The 26,088-nt window shown below is 37.4% G+C and overlaps 1 protein-coding gene across 35 annotated transcripts in view; it reads right to left on the reverse strand.

The window, feature by feature from the left end:
- The window catches only part of CEP128 (centrosomal protein 128), a 459,693-nt gene that overhangs the window by 379,795 nt on the left and 53,810 nt on the right, over nt 1-26,088 (reverse strand). For 30 of the 35 annotated variants that reach the window (XR_014059627.1, XR_014059626.1, XR_014059628.1 and 27 more), the window contains 3 exons: nt 25,123-25,241; nt 22,178-22,269; nt 19,013-19,085 (listed from right to left, as the gene is read on the reverse strand). Coding sequence is in view for 19 of the 35 variants with exons in the window: in XM_081510600.1 (XP_081366726.1) it covers nt 19,013-19,085; nt 22,178-22,269; nt 25,123-25,241 (284 nt within the window). In the remaining 16 variants the exon portion in view is untranslated. The remainder of the gene's footprint in view (nt 1-19,012; nt 19,086-22,177; nt 22,270-25,122; nt 25,242-26,088) is intronic. The other 5 variants (XR_014059641.1, XR_014059640.1, XM_081510609.1 and 2 more) reach the window with 1 other exon arrangement.

Genomic DNA, 26,088 nt, shown 5'->3' on the forward strand with positions numbered 1-26,088 from the left:
CAAGCTTCAACAGTACATCAACCAAGAACTTCCAGATGTTCAAGCTGGATTTAGAAAAGGCAGAGGAACCAGAGAACAAACCGCCAACAACCACTGGCTCATTGAAAAAGCAAGACAATTGGAGCAAAACAACTACTTCTGCTTCACTGACTACTCAAATGCCTTTGACTGTGTGGATCACAACAAACTATGGAAAATTCTTCAAGAGATGGGAATACCAGACCATTTTACCTGCCTCCTGAGAAACCTGTATGCTGGTTAAGAAGCCATAGTTAGAACCAGACATGGAACAACAGACTGTTTCAAAACTGGGAAAAGAGAAAGTCAAGGCTGTATATTGTCACCCTGCTTATTTAACTTATATACAGAGTACATCATGCAAAATCACAAGCTGGAATTAAGATTGCTGGGAGAAATATCAACAACCTCAGATATGCACATGATACCACTCTAATGGCAGAAAGCAAAGAGGAACTAAAGAGCCTCTTGATGAATTTGGAAGAAGAGGGTGACAAAGTTGGTTTAAAATTCAGCATTTAAAAAACTAAGATCATGGCATCTGGTCCCATCACTTTATGGCAAATAGATGGGAAAAAAGTGGAAACAGTGACAGATTTTATTTTCTCAGGCTCCAAAATCACTGTGGATGTTGACTGCAGCCATGAAATTGAAGGATGCTTGCTCCTTGGAAGAAATGCTATGACAAACCTGGACAGTGGATTAAAAAGCAGAGCCATCACTTTGCTGACAAAGGTCTGTATAGTCAAAGCTATGGCTTTTCCAGTAGTCATTTACGGATGTGAGAGTTGGACCATAAAGAAGGCTGACCACCAAAAAATTGATGCTTTTGAACTGTGGTGCTGGGGAACACTCTTTAGAGTCCCTTGGACTGCAAGGAGATCAAACCAGTCAACCCTAAAGGAATTCAACCCTCAAAAGTCATTAAAAAGACTGATGCTGAAGCTCCAATACTTTGGCCACCTGATGAGAAGAGCTGATGCATTGGAAAAGACCCTGATGCTGGCAAAGATTGAAGGCAAAGGGAGCAGCAGGGATAGGATGGTTAGAGAGCATCACGGACTCAATGGACATGAGTTTGTGCAAACTCTGGGAGGCAGTGAAGGACAGGGAAACCTGGTGTGCTACAATCTATGGGGTCACAAAGAGTTGGACACAACTCAGCTACTGAACAAACAAAAAACTAGATTATGGTGATAGTAGCATAATTCAGTACATTTACTAAAACATTGAATTGCACACTTAAAGCAGATTAATTTTATGGTAAACTATACCTCAAATCAGGTTATTTTTTGAGAAGATATTGGTAAACATAAGTTCAATTAGTCAGTAAAGGTTAAGCAAAAATATTCCATCAAAAAATTAGTAGTTAACATTTACTAAGACTGGTAAGTCTTGGGTTTCCGACTTCGAGTGCTCAAGAGCAATTAAGATACTTACTATGATATTCAGAGTACTTTACTAAAACCTCAAAACACCCTTTAGCTTCAAGCTTCTAATTTATTCTAGCAATCAACCCTAATATCCCAACAATTTACTACTGCACCTGAAATAAAGGCAGTACTTGCTGTTACAGAAACAATATTAAAAATAAATCAAAAAAATAAAACTAATTCATTCTATTTTTACAAAGTGGTAATACCTTCATTGTTCACTCAGTATGAAAAGTAATAGCAACACTTATTAAAAATAAATAATAGGGAATGATCTCAAACATATTAAGATGGCTATTATCAACAAAAAACAAAACAATGCTGGGGAGGCTGTGGGGGAACTGAAACCCTGACGCATTGTTGGTGGGATGTGCAAGTGTCTGGTCACTGTAGAAAACAGTCCAGTGGTTCCTTAAAAAAGTAAGATTAACCACATGATTCAGCAATTGCATTTCTAGGCACACACCTAAAAGAACCGAAATCCAGGTCTCAAAATGATTATTTGTATACCCATGTTCATAGCAGCGTTACCCACAACAGCCAAAAGGCAGAAGCAACTCAAGTGCCCATGTACAATGGTGGGTGCAAGGCGTGGGGGAAGGAGGAATAAGTAGTTGCTGTTTAACAGGCGCAGTTCCAGTTTTGTGAGATGAAGAGACTTCTGTATTTGGTTGGCCAACAATGTGAAGGTATAGAACACTACTGAACACTTAAAAATGGCTAAGACGGTAAATTTTATGTTATATATATTTCACAATTAAAAATAAATAATATAGAATGATAAAAAAGTCTTTAATCTGTAAATATCATCTATCAGAAGAAAAATAACATTAAGTATTTTGTTGTATACTTCCAAGAAATCTTTCTATGCATATGTGTATGATTAGTCAAACATATATTTATTTCATTTAAATTTTTAAACAAAAATCGGGATATTAGAGCTTTGTAAATTTTTTCAGTTTATATATGTAGATATTCACTTTATATATACATATTTTTTTCTTTTTGCAGTTCACATATCATGGACAAATTAACTGTAATTTATTTTTACTGGCATATGTTGTGACAGATACTCCTATAAAAGATTATTTTTGTAAACTCAAAATACAGTCTTTAAGTAGAATTATTAAGGCAAAAGGTATGAATAAAAAATTTTTTTAAAAATATGGACTTGACCGAATTTTGAACTTTTACCCAAATCTTTAATTCTAAAAAGACTGAGGAGATGAAGCAAGGTATTAAGCATGAATCACAAAACAAATTAATGAGAAAACTGATTCCAATACAAGTCTCCTTTTTCAGCAGCGTTCGTAATGCTCAGCTCCATTTTCACACACTCCATTCATTCAGTAAGAATACATAGACACTAATTTGTTCCAGCTTAATGCAAGGCAGAGGTTAGAGATGCAGCAACACATGGATGTATCCACAGACCCTGCCTCTCAATGACTTTCATCCATTGCAGACACTGAATGAGTAATTAGAAATTTTCTAATTAAATTCAATGAGTTGAACAACTGATGTACTTCAGGAAAGCAGGCTGTGCCTATTATTAGCATCCTATCAAAATGTAAGCAATTCAAGTAACTAAACACCGAAATCAAAACCCAAGATTATTTAGCCATTATCTACCTTACCACCAAAACTGCTACATGTAATGAGACTGAGTTACCATATTCGAAGGACTCTCAGTTTTGAAATAATGGGTGTGTTAGGCAGTTTCTGACAGGGTTTCAACAGTCTCTGCTTCCTGGTGTTCATATACTGGTAATAATTTCCTCCCCTTGAGTGTGGGCTTACCCTGCTACTTCCTTCTCGTGAACACAGTATGACAAAAGTGATGATGTGTCATTTGGATGATTAGGGAACAATAACTCTTAACTTTCATCTTGCTAGCATGTCTTCTCCTCTCACTTGCTTGCTCTAAAGAGGCAAGCTGCCATGTTCTGAAATGCTCTGTGTAGAGACCATATGTCAAAAGAAACGAAAGAGGCCTCTGACCCACAGGCCATGATGCCTGATGCTTCAATCCAATAACCTACAAGGAACTGAATTAGCAAGGAGGAAGATCCATTCTAGTGAAGCCTTGAGATGACTGTAGCCTGTGAAAGACCCAGAGCCACGCCTGAATTCCTAACCCACATTAACTGTGAAACAATAGAGGTTTAAAGCCACTAAGTTTTGGGAAATTTGTTATACAGCCATAGATAGTTTACTAATGTAATTTTTTAATGGGTTTTCAAATAAATCCTCACCCAAGAAATAAACTAGACAGTCTGATGAAGAATAAGAAAATATATATATGTTTTTTTCTACTTCATCCATAAAATTTCTAACGATTTCATATAATTTTGTTCTCCATTTCTAACTATTAAGACCCCCATTTCATCCATGGTAGAGGGATTTTTAAATAGACAGGTAGCTGGTCACTAATGAGAAATAGCTAGACAGTCCTGAGAAAAAATAAAACATATACACAAACTAGCATGATTGAAAATGAATAAACACACAAGCTATTTTATGAATTTCATTGACTGTGTGGATCACAACAAACTGTGGGAAATTCTTCAAGAGAATGGAACACCAGATCACCTTACCACCTCCTATGAAACCTGCATGCAGGTCAAGAAGCAACAGTTAGAACTGGACATGGAACAACGGACTGGTTCCAAATCGGGAAAGGAGTAAGCTAAGTGTGTATATTGTCACGCTGCTTATTTAACTTCTATGCAGAGTACATCATGCAAAATGCTGGGCTGGATGAAACACAAGCTGGAATCAAGACTGCTGGGAGAAATATCAATAACCTCAGAAATGCAGATGACACCACCCTAATGGCAAAAAGCAAAGAGGAACTAAATGCTTCTTGATGAAGGTGAAAGAAGAGAGTGAAAAAGCTGGCTTAAAACACCATTCAAAAACCTAAAATCATGGCATCTAGTCGATCACTTCATGGCAAATAAATGGGAAACAATGGAAACGGTGACAGACTTTATTTTCTTGGCCTCCAAAATCACTGCAGATGGTGACTGCAGCCATGAAATTAAAAAACACTTGCTCCTTGGAAGAAAAGCTATGACAAACTTAGACAGCACATTAAAAAGCAGAGACGTTACTTTGCCAACAAAATCTGTATAGTCAAAGCTATGGTTTTTCCTGTTGTCATGGACAGATGTGAGAGTTGGACCATAAAAAAGGCTGACTGCCGAAGAATTGATGCTTTTCAACTGTGGTGTTGGAGAAGACTCTCGAGAGCCCTTTGGACTGCAAGGAGATCCAACCAGTCCATCCTAAAGGAAATTAGTCCTGAATATTCATTGGAAGGACTGATGCTGAAGCTGAAACTCCAATACTCTGGCCACCTGATGGAATGAGCAGAGTCATTAGAAAAGACCCTGATGCTGGGAAAGATTGAAGGCAGGGGGAAGGGGATGACAGAGGACAAGATGGTTGGATGGCATCACCAACTCAATGGACATGAGTTTGAGTAATCTGTAGAAGATGGTGAAAGACAGGGAAGCCGGGCACGCTGCAGTCCACGGGGTAGCAAAGAGTTGGACATGACTGAGCAACTGAACAACAAAATTATAATCATCCTATAGGGCTACCAAAGTATCTAGATCTAATCATCCAGAGAGATTAATATGCTCAAAATATTTTCCTTTGTCTACTGTTAATATTTGTCTTGAGTCACTCAACTCCAACTAAGTCAGCAACCATCAAGGACCTAAAACATACATTTGGATAGCTCCAGTTTTCTCTTTGTCTATCGTTTCTCATTTCTTTCTATGTTATATCAGTTAGGGTACAGTCTAGGCTCTTCCAAAAGGATCAAATACACATCACTCAAATAAGGTTAAGAGTTTCTTTCTCTCTCATCTTACTGCCCTGAAGGAAGTAAGATAAGCTGGCAGGCCACTCTGTTCCCTAAGGTCATTCAGAGATCCAGGTTCCTTCCATCTTCTTCCTTCCATCACCCCCAGACTGTTATCCTCACCGGCATGGTTTAAGCTGGGTCAGTGCTACAACCTCATTTCAGCCCACATACAGAGAGAGCAAGTCTCAAACAAGTGGCTTAGTTTTCAAGGAGACAACCCAAAAGGTGCATGTACCACTTTTACTCACATCTAGTCAATCACAAGGTCACAACTTAGACACGTAGGAAATCTAAGGCAAGTCATCTCTACCTGAGTCATCATGGCCCTGGATAAAACTGCCAGGGGTGGGGAATGGGCTCATAAGAGGAGGAAGATGGGGATCTGATGCTAAAGGAAAGAAAGAACTCAATACAATGGGCCAATTAAAAAAACATAACTTCGCCCATATTGCAGTTTTAAGGTAAGCCACATTTCATCCTTTTTGGAAAAGAGTAAGATGAATGCTAATTCTCAGATGAAAGTATTCAAAGAGGACATTTAAAATACTAATTATAAAGTTGAGCAATATGCCACAAATTACAAGCACACATAAACTTTAATCTTATATATTCACTCTTAGAAATTTATTCTACCAATTTACTTCCCATGTGAAAAATGGTGCGTGTTCAAGATCAATAACTGCAATGCTGTGGATAAAAGCAAAAGATTTAAACCACCTAAATGTCCATCAATATAAGACTGGTTAAATAAATTATGGGACATTCAATGGAATGCTTTAAATATTAAAAGAAAGGAATTAGGAAGCTCATGAAAGACTAATATGGAACAATATCAAAAATATATTAAGTGAAAAAGGCAATATACAGAAGCATTTTTACTATGCTAATTGCTAACAATAACAACAAAGGGAGAGTAAAAGCGGCCACTCTAGAGGTGGTGACTATCAACAGAAGACTTGAGTGACAAAAGGGAGCCAGCCATGCAAAAAAATGGGAAAAGAGAAGCCAATGCAAAGACTAAAATGTAGGAATGAGTTTGGCAAAACCAAGGAACCTAGAGAAAGCTAGACAATGTAGGCAGTAGAGCCTATGGTAAATAATTTGAAACAGAAAAATCTCAGGGAGGGTTTTAAAAAGCATTAGAGAAATTCACTGTGATGGCAACTTTTAAAAATCACTTGGGAGAATTCCCTGGCAGTCCAGCGGTCAGGACATTGTGCTCTCACTATTAAGGGCCCAGGTTCAATCCCTGGTTGAGGAACTAAAATCTCACAAGCTTCTTGGCATAGACAAAAAATAAAAAATAAAATAAAAATCACTTGGGAACCGTCAGCACAGATATGGACAATTGTAAGAGGCAAGAGACCAAGTTCAATGCATTCCACTGCAGTAAACTCAATAAAAGTGACTGAACAGAAGTATTAGATGATACAGACGGAATTGAGCAAGACTGCAAGATATAAAAAGGACAAATTTTGATAATGGATTGGAAGCGTGGTATGAAAAACAAGATCTGGAGTGAATCCTAGGTGACTGCTGGATAGATTGTTACACACTTTCCTGAGACAGAGAAGACCAAAGGAAGAGCAAATATAAACAGTTCTAAACAGAATGGCACAGGCTCTATACCTAATGACACAGCATATATTTATAACTTTTGAAAGGTAATTCCCAATAATTAGATTTTAAAGACTGCACACATTATTGCTACCCCACATTTATTTTCTATTTCTGGGACCTAAGGGAAAAGCCTAATACTGAAAAATTCTTTCTTACCAGAGTCCATATTAATCAGTCAAATTCACTGCCAAGATATCAAAATGCCCTGAATCTCTAAATTTAGGTGTAAAAAAAGCAAAATAACAATGAAAATTAGGACAGCTTTTAAAGTTAGCATTTTAATGAAGAGAGATGAAACAAAAGCAAAAGCATCCTGTTCACAGGATTATATTCTGGCATTTCAGTATGTTGATCCCTCAGATCTTTAATAATATCTCCTGGCTTAAAATTCACTTCAGTGTGTATTTGTTATACACCCCACCATTGTAATCTCTGCAATAACTACTTTATTCTAAATGCAGTGTTGGGAGAGTGCTTAGAGTTTGATTGATAATCAATTCATAAGCCACTGGATCTGTTTTTACATTTTAAATTTAGTGACCTTCCTACAGAAATCAAAATAAAAGTGGTTTTCCTTAAATAATCAAACTTAATATGCACTCCTATCACACTCAACCAGATAAAGCCCAGATAACTAATGGACTAAAATTTCTCCTATGGTATGAGGCACACAAAATATTAATTGTTTATTATCACGATTAAGTGTTGACAGAAAATATTTCCCATAACATCATGCTAAAATAACAGTCCCCTTCCAATGGGCAGTCTGAAAACAAACAAACAAAAATTTATGATACCCAAAGGATTAACAAATTAGATCTTGGCATGTGCGATAGGAACTAATACTTTCTGCCTCTCAAAGAAAAATATGTTCTATAAACTTTCAAGATATATTTCAGTTACTGAGAAAAATGCATGATAAACAACTGTAGCCTCAGAATAATGCACAATAAATGTGATTAAAAGCAGTTACCAAAAGAAATTGAAACCGGTAGATGATGGGAGCAGTCATTTTTCTTTATGTGTTTGTACAATATTTAGAAGGTTTCCACAGTGAATGTGCATCACTTTGGTAATCTTATTTTAAACTTAAATCTGGAGGTGGGGACACAGTTGCAGCCTCTGAGAAGTTTAATGCTCAGACAACAAAACTGCATCTTCCCTGACAACAGGCTATCATGAATTCACAAATACAACACAGTGTGTCAGACTATTATGAAATGTAAATGCTGACTTCATTTGGAATGAGTCACAAAACCTATACTAAGCCTTGCACAAACTGAAAGTAAACATCATGTGGCCTTCAGAAGACCTAAAATTCAACAATATTATTTTTTAAGCTTTGCATTAGACAACTGTTTCTCAATCAGAACTACATACAACCACGTGAAGTTCGAGAGGATCTCTGCACAGTTATGAGACAAATCTGCTTTGAAAGCAAATTACAGAAAGCACAAAACAAGCTGTAACATCACAACTTGATGCGAGAAAATGGCAGATGAACAATTCAACCAAGTGTACAATTAGGTATTTACAATTTCCTAGGGTTTGACAACACAAAAGGATGTGCCCTGATGAGGTGGGCCCACTGGGTAGCTCAGTAAACAGTGAAGTTGTATAAACCAATCATACCAATGAGCTAAGCACTAGTGAGGTGTGACATCTAGCTGCCCAGCCATAGCTTTTATCTAACACGGAGTAATTCTTGATACATGGTAATGATGAGAGAACTCAGACATTCTTTAAATTCAGCTGTTAACTTCAAACTCGGTGGTTATAGTTTAGATCCACATTAACATTCTACATTATATAGATAATACTTGCTAATTTTATTTGTTATATGAAAGAAATATAAACAAAGTAACTTGGCTTATTACGGTTTCTTTTATAAAATGGCGAAAGGTGAAACTTAGCAAATGTAATGTGCATTGTGCAAATTAGTATTTCAAACTCCAAACTATCCCACCTGTCTAACAATGTCAGAAACCAGCATGACAACTGGGTATGTCCATGGCTTACTCAGATCTACAAGGACCTCAGAACAATAAAAATATTTGAGTTTGGATCAAAGTCCTTGTAAAAAGCATGCTCACAAGTTATACACCTATGTAGCAAGTAAAGGAAGACTCAGCTGAAAAACTTGGTAAAATCATGTACAATAAAAACAGCAAACACGGTAATGGAACTTGACAGAAATGAAAAGATTCTGGGAGTTTCACTTCTAAAAATGACAGACTAGATGTGTGTGTTAGTTGTTCAGTCATGTCCAACTCTTTGAGACGCCATGGACTGTAGCCCGCCAGACTCCTCTTCCATGGGATTTCCCAGGCAAGAATACTGGAGTGGGTTGCCCGCCCCTTCTCCAGGGAATGTTCTCGACTCAGAGATTGAACCTGCGTGTCCTATATTGAAGGCAGTTTCTTTACCATCTGAGCCACCAGGGAAGCCTGATAGACTAATTCAGACCAATCCTCCCCCTGAAAATAGCTTAAATAGCAAAAAATAATACTTTAATATCTGTTTTAAGGCACTGAAAAGCTTAAAAGATAAAGTCAGATGAGACAGAGACACAAGATTCTCTCTCTTAAATATCAGCCCATTTCTGAACAGGCAGCAGAGACACTGAGAAGCTGAAGAGTTTTTAACAGATGTGTAGGGTTAAATGAAGAAAAACAAATTGATAATCCTTTCAAGGAAGGGGGTCCCCTGGTTAAACTTCCCCCACCCCACACACCAGAACTTTGGACTGGAATCCTGAAGGACTACACACCAGCCGTAAGGATAAATCAAAAATAGCTGAAACCTGGCACTGAAGTGTAACACTGAAATATCTCAATGATAAATGATAAGGTAATTCAGGATTGCTATGGCCCCTAGTCTAATCTACAACAAAAAGGGAACATGTCCTTTCATACATAATAATTATCAAACTATCTGTGCAAGATTTCTTTGAAGAGATGAATATTTCTGTCATCACAAATAACCAATCAAAAACAAAAAGGCAAAAACAATGTGATCAAAATCCAAGAAAAGTAAGAGATAATAGAAACAGACCTATAAAAGGTCCAGATAAGAGAGTTATGAGACAAAAGTATATAGTTTGAGGATTTTAGCAAAAAAACTACAAAGTAAAAAGAAAAGAAACAAAAATTCTAGAAATGAAATGTGTAATGACTAAAAATAAAATTCAATGTGTGAGTCTGCCAGATATGATTTAGCCAAAGAAAGTAACTAAATGAAAGATCGGAAGAAAACATACAAAATAAAGAATGGAGAAACAAATTTCTAAAATTATGAAAAATGAACCTAAGGGACAAAAAGGATAGACTGAAAAAGTCTAATATTACATGAAATTTGAGGTCTAAAAAGAAGAGACAGAGAGTAAGGCAAAAATAAGTTTTAAAAAGATAACACAACTATAAACATCAAACAACAAATCAAAAGAACACAACTAGTAAAACGGTAGAAAACCAAAAACAGGAAAAACTCAGAAGCAATTAAATAAAAAATATGTATTATCCTCCAAAAAAGCACCACTAAGATAAACGACTGACTTTTCAACACAAACAACAGAAGCCAGAAAATGATAAAATGTTATCTGCAAAGTACACTGGAGAAACAACAGCCTATCTACAATTTAAATCCAGTGAAAATCTCTTTCAACAAAGAAAGCGAACTAAAGACACTTTCAGACAAATATAGATGGGATCTGTCACCAAAAGACCCACTCTAAATCAAATTCTAAATGGAATTCTATTTAGTATATGCAGATTCACTCTAAAGGAAATTTTAAAGTATGTTCCTAAACCACGTGTGCAATCTCAGAGATGTAGAAAGGAATAAAGAACATAGAAAGAAATGGAAATCAAAGAAGAATAAATGTAAGGGTAAATCTAAAAGAACAATTCATACAAAATAATAATTAAAAGACGCTTACTCCTTGAAAGAAAAGTTTTGACCAAACTAGATAGCATATTAAAAAGCAGAGACGTTACTTTGCCAACAAACGTCCGTCTAGTCAAACCTATGGTTTTTCCAGTAGTCATGTATGGATGTGAGAGTTGGACTATAAAGAAAGCTGAGTGGCAAAGAATTGATGCTTTTGAACTGTGGTTTGGAGAAGACTCTAGAGAGTCCCTTGGACTGCAAGGAGATTCAACCAGTCCCTCCTAAAGAAAATCACTCCTGAATATTCATTGGAAGGACTGGTGCTGAAGCTGAAACCCCAGTACTCTGGCCACCTGATGCGAAGAGCTGACTCAATGGAAAAGACCGTGATGCTGGGGAAGTTGAGGGCAGGAGAAGAAGGGGATGACAGAGGATGAGATGGTTGGATAGCGTCACTGACTCAATGGTCATGAGTTTGGGTAAACTCCAGGAGTTGGTGATGGACAAGGAGGCCTGGCGTGCTGCAGTCCATGGGGTCACAAAGAGTCAGACACGACTGAATGACTGAACTGAACTGACTATGTAGCTCAATTAAATATAACATTAAAATACATGATAGTAACAAAAAAGTGGAGAGTGAGATTAATAGGCTTAGAATTTTCGAGGTCCTGCATTTCCTCGGAAGACCTTAAAGTGCTAATTTATATAGATTTGATAAATTTAGGATGCATGTTTTAATCCCTTCATTAACTATAAAAAAAGTAACAAAACAAGGTAAAATTAGCAAGATAATATTGGAAATGAAAACTAATGAATCCAAAGGACAGAAAAAATTTTTAAAACATCAGAAGTGGAACCAATAGAAAGCAAATAGTAAGATGGCAGATTGATACAAGACTATGCCCCAAACAGTAACGCCGAAGAAGCTGAAGTTCGACGGTTCTATGAAGACCTACAAGACCTTCTAGAACTAACACCCAAAAAAGAAGTCCTTTTCATCATAGGGGACTGGAATGCAAAAGTAGGAAGTCAAGAAACACCTGGCGTAACAGGAAAATTTGGCCTTGGAGTACAGAATGAAGCAGGGCAAAGGCTAATAGAGTTTTTCCAAGAGAACGCACTGGTCATAGCAAACACTCTCTTCCAACAACACAAGGGAAGACTCTACATGTGGACATCACCAGATGGTCAACACCGAAATCAGATTGATTATATTCTTTGCAGCCAAAGATGGAGAAGCTCTATACAGTCAGCAAAAACAAGACCAGGAGCAGACTGTGGCTCAGATCATGAAATGCTTATTGCCAAATTCAGACTTAAACTGAAGACAGTAGGGAAAACCACTAGTCCATTCAGGTATGACCTAGTTCAAATCCCTAATGAGTATACAGTAGAAGTGACAAATAGATTTAAGGGACTAGATCTGATAGACAGAGTGCCTGACCAGCTATGGACAGAGGTTCGTGACATTGTACAGGAGACAGGGATCAAGAAAATCCCCATAGAAAAGAAATGTAAAAAAGCAAAATGGCTGTCTGAGGAGGCCTTACAGATAGCTGGGAAAGAAGAGAAGTGAAAAGCAAAGGAGAAAAGGAAAGATATTCCCATCTGAATGCAGAGTTCCAAAGAATAGCAAGGAGAGATAAGAAAGCCTTCCTCAGCGATCAGTGCAAAGAAATAGAGGAAAACAACAGATTGGGAAAGACTAGAGATCTCTTCAAGAAAATTAGAGATACCAAAAGAACATTTCATGCAAAGATAGGCTCAATAAAGGACAGAAATGGTATGGACCTAGCAGAAGCAGAAGATATTAAGAAGAGGTGGCAAGAATACACAGAAGAACTGTACAAAAAAGATCTTCACGACCCAGATAATCACGATAGTGTGATCACTCACCTGGAGCCAGACATCCTGGAATGTGAAGTCAAGTGGGCCTTAGGAAGCATCACTACGAACAAAGCTAGGAGAGGTGATGGAATTCCAGTTGAGCTATTTCAAATCCTGAAAGATGATGCTGTGAAAGTGCTGCACTCAATATGCCAGCAAATTCAGAAAACTCAGCAGTGGCCACAGGACTGGAAAAGGTCAGTTTTCATTCCAATCCCAAAGAAAGGCAATGCCAAAGAATGTTCAAACTACTGCACAAATGTACTCATCTCACACGCTAGCAAAGTAATGCTCAAATTCTCCAAGCCAGGCTTCAGCAATACATGAACCGTGAACTTCCAGATGTTCAAGCTGGTTTTAGAAAAGGCAGAGGAACCAGAGATCAAATTGCCAACATCTGCTGGATCATTGAAAAAGCAAGAGAATACCAGAAAAACATCTATTTCTGCTTCATTGACTATGCCAAAGCCTTTGACTGTGTGGATCACAATAAACTGTGGAAAATTCTGAAAGAGATGGGAATACCAGTCTATCTGACCTGCGCCTTGAGAAACCTGTATGCAGGTCAGGAAGCAACAGTTAGAACTGGATATGGAACAACAGACTGGTTCCAAATAGGAAAAGGAGTACATCAAGGCTGTATATTGTCACCCTGCTTATTTAACTTATATGCAGAGTACATCATGAGAAATGCTGGGCTCGATGAAGTGCAAGCTGGAATCAAGATTGCCGGGAGAAATATCAATAACCTCAGATATACAGATGACACCACTCTTATGGCAGAAAGTGAAGAGGAACTAAAGAGACTCTTGATGAAAGTGAAAGAGGAGAGTGACAAAGTCAGCTTAAGCTCATCATTCAGAAAACTAAGATCATGGCATCCAGTCCCATCACTTCATGGCAAATAATGGGGAAACAGTGGAAACAATGGCTGACTTTATTTTGGGGGGCTCCAAAATCACTGCAGATGATGACTGCAGCCATGAAATTAAAAGATGTTTACTCTTTGGAAGGAAAGTTATGACCAACCTAGATAGCACATTAAAAACCAGAGACATTACTTTGCCAACAAAGGTCTGTCTAGTCAAGGCTATGGTTTTTCCAGTGGTCATGTGCAGATGTGAGAGTTGGAGTATAAAAAAAGCTGAGCACTGAAGAATTGATGCTTTTGAACTGTGGTGTTGGAGAAGACTCTTGAGAGTCCCTTGGACTGCAAGGAGATTCAACCAGTCCATCCTAAAGGAGACCAGTCCTGGGTGTTCATTGGAAGGACTGATGCTGAAGCTGAAACTCCAATACTTTGGCCACCTGTTGCAAAGAGCTGACTCACTGGAAAAGACCCTGATGCTGGGAAAGATTGAAGGCAGGAGGACAAGGGGACGACAGAGGAAGAGATGGTTGGATGGCATCACCGACACAATGGACATGAGTTTGGGTAAAATGCAGGAGTTGGTGATGAACAGGGACGCCTGGTGTGCTGCAGTTCATGGGGTTGCAAAGAGTCTACTGAGCGACTGAACTAAACTGAATAGAGAAAATTCTCCTAATGAAAAACAAAGATTGTTACATTTTTAAACGTTAAATGACACACTATAAAATAGCATAAATGTATCAAATCAAGGCATAAATCTTATAAACAGTGTATTAGTTTGACTAATACACCATTCTTTCCAAGCTGACTTATAGAAACAACATAATACAATCAAGATCCTGGCAAGTTTTTAAACAATTCCACATTGATTCTAAAGGAAACGCAAAGAGTAAAAAACACCAGACAATCTTGAAGAACAAAGTAAAAGGACTTACTCTATCATATCACAACTTTTCACCAAGGAATATCAAGACAGTGTAATATTAAGCACTATTGCTCAGACATAAAGATGACATAAAGCCATTTCCAGCCACAGGGAAGAAAGCATTCAGTTCAGTTCAGTCAGAAGTATTAGGTTGGTGCAAAAGTAATTGTGGTTTTGGACCATGAATATTAAATCATTATAACTGGGCTCAAGCACATCTTTATTAATCAAGATAGGAACCATTACAATCAACACATTTTTGCCAACGAGAAATGAATTTCTTTATTCATATAGCATAAAAAATCCATGCATCAGGATTCGATGAACTCTTAGAAAGTATTTTCTGCCTCCTGCTGGTTGTGGAAGCATCTTCCCTGCAAAAAGTTGTTGAGATGCTTGCAAGAAGTGGTAGGTGGTTGGTGAGAAGTCAGGTGAACAAGATGGATAAGGCAAAACTTCGTGTCCAATTTGTTCAACTTTTGAAGTGTTGGTTGTGTGATGTGCAGTCAGGCATTGTCTTGGAGAAGAACTGGCCCCTTTCTGTTGACCAATGCCAGCTGCAGGCATTGCAGATTTCAGTGCATGTCATCAATTTGCTGAGCATACTTCTCAGACGTAGTGGTTTTGCTGGGATTCAGAAAGCTGTAGTGGATCAGACCAGCAGCAGACTACCAAACAGTGACCATGACCTTTTTTTGGTGCAAGTTTGACTTTGGGAAATGCTTTGGAGCTTCTTATCAATTCAACCACTGAGCTGGTCATTGCTGGGTGTTATATAAAAGCCACTTTTCGTCGCATGTAACAATCTAATCAAGAAATGGTTCATTGTTGTTGAGTTCAGTTCAGTTGCTCAGTCATGTCCGACTCTTTGTAACCCCAAGGACTGAAGCATGCCAGGCTTCCCTGTCCATCACCAACTTCCAGAGTTTACTCAAACTCATGTCCATCAAGTCGGTGATGCCATCCAACCATCTCATCCTCTGTCGTCCCTTTCTCCTCCCACCTTCAATCTTTCCCAGCATCAGGGTCTTTTTCAATGAGTCAGTTCTTTGCATCAGGTGGCGAACGTACCGGAGTTTCAGCTTCAACATCAGTCCTTCCAATGAATATTCAGGATTGATTTCCTTTAGGACTGATTGGTTGAATCTCCTTGCAGTCCAAGGGACTCTCAAGAGTCTTCTCCAATACCACAGGTCAAAAGCATCAATTCTTCTGCACTCAGTTTTCTTTATGGTCCAACTCTCACATCCATACATGACTACTGGTAAAACCATAGGTTTGACTAGATGGACCTTTGTTGGCAAAGTAATGTCTCTGCTTTTTAATATGCTGTCTAGGTTGGTCATAGCTTTTCTTCCAAGGAGCAAAATATTGTTGCATAGAATGAGAAAAGACAACACTTCAAAATGATGATTTTGTTGATTTTTGGTCAGCTCATGAAGCACCCACTTATCAAGCTTTTTCACCTTTCCAATTTGCTTCAAACGTCAAACAACCACAGAACGGTCGACACTGAGTTCTTCAACAGCTTCTCACGTAGATGAAAGAGGATCAGCTTCAATGATTGCTCTCAACTGGTCACTGTCAACTTCCAATGGCCGGCCACTGTGCTTCTCATCTTCAAGGCTCTCATCTCCTTCACAAAACTTCTTGAACCACCAGTGTACTGTATGCTCATTAGCAGTTCCTGGACCAAATGCATTGTTGATGTTGCAAGTTGTCTCCACTGCTTTATTATCATTTTGAACTCAAATAAGAAAATAGTTCAAACTTGCTTCTTGTCTAACATCATTTTCCATAGTTGAAAATACATATAAAATAACACAGAAACATAAAGCAAGAAATGTGCATTAAAATGATATATAACATAACCACATCTATTTAAGATTGTATTCCAATATCAAAGGGCAAATTTCAACAATGCAAAAACCACAATTATTATACCTCTGCACCAACCTAATAGAAATGATCATAAATATTAACTGATGTAGGGATACAGGGAAAGACAAGTATCATACGATATCACTTCTAGGTGGAATCCAATGAACTTGTTTCCAAAGAGAAACAGCTTCACAGATTTAGAATTGAAATTCATGGTTACAAAAAAAAGAAAGAAGAGTTGGGCAGGGAGGAATCAGCTGGTTCATATAAACTTATATGCACTACTATTTGTAAAACAATCCACAAGGACCCACTGTATAGCACAAGGAAGTCTATTCAAAAAGAAAGACAGTGTGATACGAGAACTGGGATAGACAAATTAACCAGATGATTGAACAGAGAGTCCAGTAACAGATGACTGCACATATGACATTTTATTTATAACCAAGACAGGACTATAAAGTAGTGGAGAAAGGTAGTCCTTTCAGTAAATAAGACTGAATCAACTGGATACCCATATAAAATGTCTGACCTCTGCTTCACACCAGAAACAAATATCAATTTCAAGTACATAATAGATTTTAATGTGAAAGGTAAAACACTATACTCCCAAAAGGCTATATAAGGGAATATTTTCATGATTTTAAAATAAGGACCAATTCCTTAAATAGGTCAAAAAAGCACTAACCAAAAAAGATGGAAAATGAACTAAATTAAATTTTAACAAAAGACTCAAATTAAGAGAGTTTAAAAACAAACAAACAAAAACACAAAGAAACAGCTGTGGAATGGGAGACAATAGTTGCAAAACAGATAGCTGACAAAGTGCTCATGTACAAAATTATTAAAGCCTCCCACAAATCAATACCAAACAGACAATCACCCGAATAAAAATGGTGGGCAAAAGAGGAACCGGCATTTCAAGAAAGAAAATAGCCAGTAGCCAAACATGAAAAGATGCCGATCACCGTTAATCATGAAAATGCCACTTAGAACCGTGATGAGATACTGTCAGCACCTCACACGCTGGCTACAGATGGAAGCCTAACAATATCAAGCCTTTGAGAAGCAACACGGTTTGTCACACACTGCTACTGGGAGTGTACATTAGTGAAGCCACTTTGGACACCCGTCTATCAGTAGCTACTAAATTAGAAGGCACCTATCAATTGCACTCCATGTTACATGCCAACAGAAATACATGCACACGTGCACTAAAACAGATTGGCAACAGTAGATTATTTGTAATGGCCCAAAATTTGAGATAACTCAAATATCTATCATAAAATGTTAAAATAATTGTAGTATATCCATACAATGCAATACTAAGGACCAATAAAAATGAACAAACTACAAGTTCATGACATATCACCCAGAAATATCACAATCGTGATCAGGAAAAGAAGTCAGACACACACACACACACACAAATGCCTACATGGTTCCATTTATATAAACAGCTAAAACATGCAAAATTAGTCTATGGGTTCAAAAGTCAAAATCATGGTCAGAAAAGGAGAAATTAGTGATTGGGAGGGGAAATAAACAGGCTTATTGTACACTGGCAATGTTCTGTTTTCTAGATCTGGGTTGTAGTTTCATGAGTGTGCTTACCTCGTAAAGATTCATCAAGCTATACACTAATAAGTGCACTTTCCTGTAAGTACATTATACCTCCAAACTTTTTAAACTAAAAATAAGAGAAATTAAGTCGATATCTTTGAAAATAGGGCATATCCATCTCTTAGCATATGTGGCCAATAAATTCAAACTCCAAAATAAGTTCAGCATATTATGTAAGAACCTGTACACACAGTAACATCTGGAGAAAAATTACAACTGCAGAAAAATTATCTGCTTTTATCAGGAACCTCGTAATTTTAATAAAACAAGAAAAGAAAATTTTGCCACTACTCTCAAAGTCTTGGTGGTAAATGAATGAATGAATACACAATGCTCCTGAAATTGGTAAGTTTGCAACTGAACAGTTTAGTGACCACTTCAACTGATACTTTTCTCCGGAAAAAAAAAAAAACAAAACAACTTGATGATGCAAAGAAATGGACACTGTATATACTTCATTTTTAATCTTAATTTCACCAAGAATAGTGATATCACAAAAAGAAATCACCAAATAAAGAGTGTCAACAATCTGAGTTTGAGATAAAACTCAAGAATTAGGGCTTTTTTTTTCTTCAGTCAGCACCATGTCAAACAAAAAACAGAACGAGGAGGCCTTTGCAGTAGTGGTGATCACATGCTTCTGTGAGATGACTTAAAAATACTTAACAGAGTGCTACAAAGTCACTACCAAAAAATTCTGTATTACTCAAATATCATTTAGTCAAAGCACAACATCACTGAGTCAATAAAATTTAAAATATCTTTAAAATATTTATAACAAAACTCTAAAAATTAATTCTATCTCTAACATAATACCACTATAAATATTTCAAGCCTAACTACCTAAAATTCATGAACAGTTTAGACAAAATGGTATACAGTACATAACAAAAAGTTAAAATCTACTACACTGATTGTGATTATGACCAGCTCAATAACTCTAGCACTTGGGTATGAAATAAAACTTTCTATGAACAAGGAGATCTCACCACATCTTGTTTTTGGGCTTCATTAAGTTTTTCAGTCAGTTCTTCCAAAGCCCTTCTTGTTGCAGCATCCGACCTAGGCAAACAAACAAACAACAACAACAAAAATTTAAGTTGGCTATTTGAGAAAATACACATAATTCATGAAACTTACAACATCAAAATATGTTATTACATAATACTCTGCAGCAGTGGGTCTCAGAGGTTAGCGAACATATGAAACACCTAGAGGACGCGTTATGCGGTATCTATCAGTAGATCTGCACTGGAGCTCAAGAAGGCATTCCTACAGATTCCTAGGTGATGCTGATGCTGCCCGCCTGGGGACTACATTTTGAGAAATAATGCTATACTACATCTCTATCTTCACTAAAAAAAAAAAAAATAGGCTATAATTCTCAATTTAAATTAAGAAGAATGAAAGAGGTAAGGAGGACAAAACTCTTGATCTCAGATCCTCTCCAGCAATTCATCATCAAATTACATCTGAGATTGCTGTACAAACTCTGTCCTCACTGATTTATCCCCCATTACCTTTTTCCCATCAAATTAATAACACACATGACAAATAATCGAATCGTACAGGAAACTTACAAAGAAAAGCAGAGCCCTTTCTCTCTCACATTTATCTGGTTCCAATCCCCACTGGCAACCATGCTCGCCTAACACATTCTTAATTCTTTTGCTGGTTACCGTCAACATTTTCAACTCTAGATATTTTCAACTCTGTTTTGAAATATTTAACTCACTAACACTGCTCTCCAATTTCATATAAATTTATTACTATTTTCAGGTCTTTTATTAGTCACCTGTATAACCTACTTAATATATTTATACCCATTATGAACTGCTTCACTATGGAGAATTAATACTTTTTCCTTACATTCTATCATGCTCACATTTTGGTCAGCTTCCTACCCAGATCACTAACTTCCCTGTGCTTTTGTTTTTTTCTACTTTCCCATTATCTTTTGACCTTATCAACACATCATTGATATTTTTCTCCCACTTATTACTGAATCATCCTTAAGAATCTACGTCATTCTTCTTGACTACATTCATCTCAAAGGCTACTTACTTCCTGCTCTAGTTCAGTGATTAATTCCTGGACCTGCTATATGGCTATCACGCTGGGAATTGCTTTCACTGAAGTCCTGGGTAAGTTTTACTATTTCTTATAACCTGCATCTTCCTTTTTCTTAATTGTCATTTTATTTCACTTGTATGCCCTTAGTAATTTCCTCAGAAAGAAGCTATCTTAAATGATAGACTTTCTTTACTGTACTTCTTTCTGGGCTTTTGTGGTTCCATGTGCTGCTAGATTTCCCATCCCTGACTAGCTCTTGCCCTCAGGCCAGCTCTTCTTTTTATATGACTTCTAAATATTGGAACTCCTAGAACTCCCTGTCCTTGATGCTCTCCCTACAGTTTCCCTCTGGATATCATCCATTATCATAGTTCCAAATACCACTTCTATATGCTGACCACTCATAAATTTCTCTAATGGAGACTTTTCCTTTGAGTTCCAGAGGAACTGCAACTGGCTGCATTTCTTACATTTCCACTTGGATGTCTCACAGGTATCTGAAACCTAACATATCCAAGGTCAAACTCTTAGTTTCTATGCCTCACCTACCCCTGGGCTTCCCTGGTGGCTCAGAGGGTAAAGAATCTGCCTGCAATGCAGGAGACCAGGTTCGATCCCTGGGTTGGGAAGATCCCCTGGAGAAGGGAATGGCAACCCACTCCAGTATTCTTGCCTGAAGAATCCCATGGACAGAGGAGCCTGGTGGGCTACAGTCCATGGGGTCGCAAAATAGTCGGACACAACTGAGCAGCTAACACTTTCACCTACCCTACCAGTCTTCCGTATTTCAAAATGCGGAAAACAATAATTACCACTTCATTAAAATTGTTTAAAGAAATAAACCTAAATCTACCTGACACGAAATGAGTGTGCAATACTATTTACTGGTGGTAGTAGTAATAAGCATAACTACTTATGTAAAATTTACATAAGTTTACTTAAGTAAAATTCTTATTACTAAATTTTCTGCCTTCCTTATAGAGAAGAAGAAAAGTTACACAGATTACAGTTGATATTCATAGATTTAACATTTACAGCTTTGACTCTTTTTGCTATCACAACATAACACTGGCATGTTGAATGATTTCATTAGCTAGGATAGGAGTTAGCAAGTGAATTTGGTAAATGAATTTCAATTAACCTTTTTCTCCCTAATCATTGCTGTATACAGATTGTGACTTTTGCAATGGGATAAAATGTTTGTTCCTTGAAAACTATGGCCTCTAGATAGCCAGTGGGAATTTGCTGGATGATGCAGGGGGCTCAAATCCAGTGTTCTGTGATAACCTAGAGGGGTGGGATGGGGTGGGAGGTGGGAAGGAGGTTCATAAAGGGGACATATGTATACTTAGGGCTGATTCATGTTAATATATGGCAGAAATCAATATAATATTGTAAAGTAATTATCCTCCAATTAAAAATAAATTTAAAAAAAAACAAGAAAAATATGGCTTCCAAATGAAAGCCAACTGTCACTACTTATGAAGAAAATAAAGACAGAGAAGAAATCTTAAATAAAGTGATACTTCTTGGGACAACCCAGAATTGACAAAATTGCAAAAACTGGGCATATGTAAACAACTGGCCTTTGAAGATTTCAACTGAAAGCTAAGAAGCCTGATTCTACAATGGCTCATGTCCACTGATGAATTCTACATTATGTTTGCTCCAATGTCGGTCAGTTGGTCTCGGGCTCTCTCTCCAATGCACTGGATTAGCCAAAAAGTTCATTCAAGTTTTTCCATGAGATACTACAGGAAAACCCAAATGAACATTTTAGCCAACCCAATGTTGGCATATTCACCTCTTTACTAATATCTAACAACATCTCTCTCCATAATGCCAGCATTCCATTGTAATAAAATAAAATGTTTTTAAAAGTATGAAATTAACTTGTCTAACACTGAGTCATGATATGTTGCAAATTCAAAGAGTTTTTAACTGTTCTGTTAATATACTTTAAAATACAAGTATAAAAACACCTTACTTTTTTTGTAAACTCATGTAAACATGTCAACTACAGAACCTGTTTTATTCTTCTAACAATTAATTCCTCAACAAAAATCATTTTCAGCTTTTACCGGCTTCTTCTGGCAAGTTCCCGGTTGAAATCATCTCCAAGGCGAACTTGCTCACTGCTGAGGTCTCGGAGGGACTGATGAAAAGCATGAAACTAATAAAAGCAAAACAAAGTTATCCATTTAGGATTCTGTTGAATTCTTCCATGAAGAGCCACTGACAGTAAGAGAGAAGAACTTGTTTTTTGCAGCAATACACAATTTTTATATAATGTTACCAAGACATAATAAAACAAATGTCTACTCTAAAAGATACAAAATATTCTTTCCCAAAGAGAAGTTTTTAAAACTATATGTAACATTAACCATTACACGCTTTATAATGCAATATTTCACTCTTGACAGACACTCTAGAAAAGTGGTTCAGAAACTTTCTGTAAACAGTACAGTAGCAAATATTTCAGGCTCTCGGGCTACATGGCATCTGTCACAATTACTCAACTCTGCCATTACAGCACAAAAGTGGCCATTAAACAAATGAGCATGACTGTGCTACAGTACTGGAGAAGGAAATGGCAACCCACTCCAGTATTCTTGCCTGGAGAATCCCAGGGACGGCAGAGCCTGGTGGGCTGCCGTCTATGGGGTCGCACAGAGTCGGACACGACTGAAGCGACTTAGCAGCAGCAGCAGCAGCAGTGCTACAGTAAAGTTTTATTCAACTAGACCATATGCCTCAGTGTGCCAACCCATGTTGCCAAGAAACCCTTGCCCATGTGCACCAGGAACCACGAACAAGAATGTGTGGAGCAGCACTGTTCATGATGAAAACACTGAAAACAAAAGTCCATTAAGAATGGAATGGAGACAAACTGCAATATAGTCTTCCAGTGGAGTATCACACAGCACTGAAAATGAAATGATCAAACCTATCTACACTTCAAAACAAAACATCAAGTGAAAAAGGCAAGTTAGAAAATACATACTGCATTATTCCACCTATATGAGGCTTAACGCAGGCAATACTAAGTAAGATACAAGTAGTAAAAATGGTATTTTTAAAAATCAAGAGAATGATTAATACAGAAAGCAAAATAGCTGATAGCCCTTGGGGAAGGGAGGAGTGTATAAGAGGTTTCGGGTTGTATTATAATCCTCTATTTCTTGGTCTGGATGGTGGTTACATGGATTTTTCGTATTATTGTACTTTAATGGTAAATAGGTATGCTATACACATATGTGTAGGCTATAATTTATAACAAAAAGTAAGCTATGCAGACTTGCAGAAATACCAAACTGATTCTTTCAACAAATGTACACTGAGCAGACAATGAGTGCCAGCAACTGTGCTGGGGAAAAAATGGCTCAGAATTTAACCTAACAGACAGTGTAAACAGAAGCACAAACACTGCACTGGGGCACTAAGAAAGGGCACAGCCACGTGGAGCTACAGGTCGTCACCAGACATGGACTGAAACCAGGGAGAACTACTGAAAGGAGCAGAGCTGACACAGCAGATGAGCAACAGACCATTCACTGGGGTTTTGCCATCATGATTTTCCAGTTTTGCAAAGCAGAATCCTAGGACCCATCTTTGACCCCTCCTTTACACTTATTCCCACCCTTGCCAAATGGTCATCTCATCTTCAAGATCTTTCATTTTATCCACCAAATAGTTTTTAAATCTACTGCCTTCTTTCCAACTCCATCTACCTTCATCCAAGTGACCAGCAGCTCACACCCAGCACACAGCAGCATCCTTCCTGTTGGTTGGCCCACACTGACTTCATTTTCTACACTAGAGCCAGGGTGATTTTTTCAAAATTATTGTCACCCTCTCACATGGTTGTGCACAGTATCAGTTTCATACTTCTTTAGCCACATGGCCTTCTGTAAATTACTTATAGCTGCTCTCTTCCCTCCTGCCAAGCTACTCGTTGTACCTCAAATGACTCTTAATCAACTTTCAGATCTCAACTTAATCAGCCTTTCTTTGGGAAGCCTTTCCTGACTGGAGTAGGTCCCTCTACAGAATACTCCCACAGCCCTAAGCTTTTTTCTGTTATAGGATGCATCTCAGATCGTAATTTGGGGTGCATTTACATACTTTTTGATTAGTATCTAGTTCCCCCTCTAAACTGTAAGCTCCATGAAAAGGCAAGGTTTTTGCTCATCACCGTTTCCAAGTACAAGCACTGTCCCAGGACAGAAGCACTAAATAAATAAAATGAAAGAGTGAGTAATGTTAGGATATTGTTCTCTGCTCTAGGTTTAATCACATAATCAACACTACTAGTCAGATGCAACTACCAAAAAATAACAGTCAAGGAAAAGTTTCTACAAGTTGTCTTCTAATGGACTTAGTCCTTTTATCTTTTTATCTTATGCTATAATAAACACAAAATACAAACGAGTATCCTAACAAACTGTGAGCTCTCAATCTTAAAACTACCAAAAAAAAGATGTCAAAGTCAGCAATATCTCCTAGCCATTATTAATTTAGCAACCCAAAGCAACAACAACAAAAACTTTCAGATCTTGCAGAGAAGTTTAAAGCAAAAAAAGTATATCCATAGAACTAATACTTTCAAAATCTTTCAGGAATACATAGAAAAAGTTTAGAATTTCTGCTTCATAGAAAGTGGCTCCATCAATGATTCAACAATAAGAAAAAAATTAAGGAAAAATTCAATAGGTTAACCACATAAAGACTAATTTGCTCACAGTAAACTAAACTTAGCAAATTAGAACATAGCTGACATAGCAGAGCTTCCAGAACAGTAAGCCACCTGAGCAAGGGAACAAAACAAGATATAATTCTCCATAACAAAGTTCAAAATAAATGTATGATAGTAATCAACAGACTGAAAATAAAATAGTTCACTTCGTTAAAAAATCAGTACAAAGTTAGTGATGATCAAACAGTTAAAACACGGCCACAAAATTCAAGTGTTAGTCATTTAAACAGAAATGGGAAGAATACAGACTATAGAATGGGAACAAAGTACCTGGCCCACGTCATCAGTCTCCGGAACAAATCGGACACCAGTTCTGGACCTATTTCGTTTAATACCCTGTTGATCCCCATAGTCCTTGAGAGGTGAGGTAGGTGGAAAACGGTAGCTCTCTTTACAGAAGAAAGAAAAGAGAAAGGATTAAAAAATACTATATAAGAAGAAACGATCTAAACTTTCACTCAGGAAATACATAACAGACATGGATAAACACATGTGCCCTTAACCCACACTTTCCCATAGACAATCACAAAGAAGTCTCGCTGTGGCCATAAAATTCCACAAAATTGGCACCTATCTTGCTCTTAAAGCAGATAAAATGAACAGCTAAAGTGACCTGAAAATAGAACACATCAAAAATTCTAATTGGCTGTAACTTTCAAGGAAGCGATATAATATTTTCTCTTACGTAAAAATATTAAGTTGCTATAAAAATAACTTCTAGGATTCCCCAAAATAATACTAATAAAACAGAAATTTTCAAACAACAAATTATCTAAAATCTGAATGGTGTGTACAAATCAGTATAAATGAGCTAAACTACATAAAGAAAAATAGCTGACTGTGATTTTTAGTCATTATCATGACCAACAGCAATATTAACAGTGCAAGCTAATAAAGTTCACTCTAATTGGCTCTCTTCCCTGCAAACTTTTACAGGTTTTCGCTGTTCCAACATGAACCTCGGTGCTGTCGGAAAGGATGTGTATGCTCAGTCGCTCAGCTGTCTCCGACAACCTTGTGACCCCATGGACTGTAACCCACCAGGCTCCTCTGTCCATGGGATTCTCCAGGCAAGAGTACTGGAGTGGGCTGCCACTTACAGCAAAGTATAAGGTTTATTATCGGCAAACTAAATGTTACCACCTTTTGTGCAGCCACTGAGATCTAGCTGCACAGAAAGGATAAAACTCCGTGTTCTTAACAACTGTCACAAGGTATTTCATAATGAGACATTTG

This window comes from Giraffa tippelskirchi, chromosome 7, assembly GCF_054371585.1.
Source record: "Giraffa tippelskirchi isolate mGirTip1 chromosome 7, T2T-mGirTip1v1.2.pri, whole genome shotgun sequence".
NCBI lineage: Eukaryota > Metazoa > Chordata > Mammalia > Artiodactyla > Giraffidae > Giraffa > Giraffa tippelskirchi.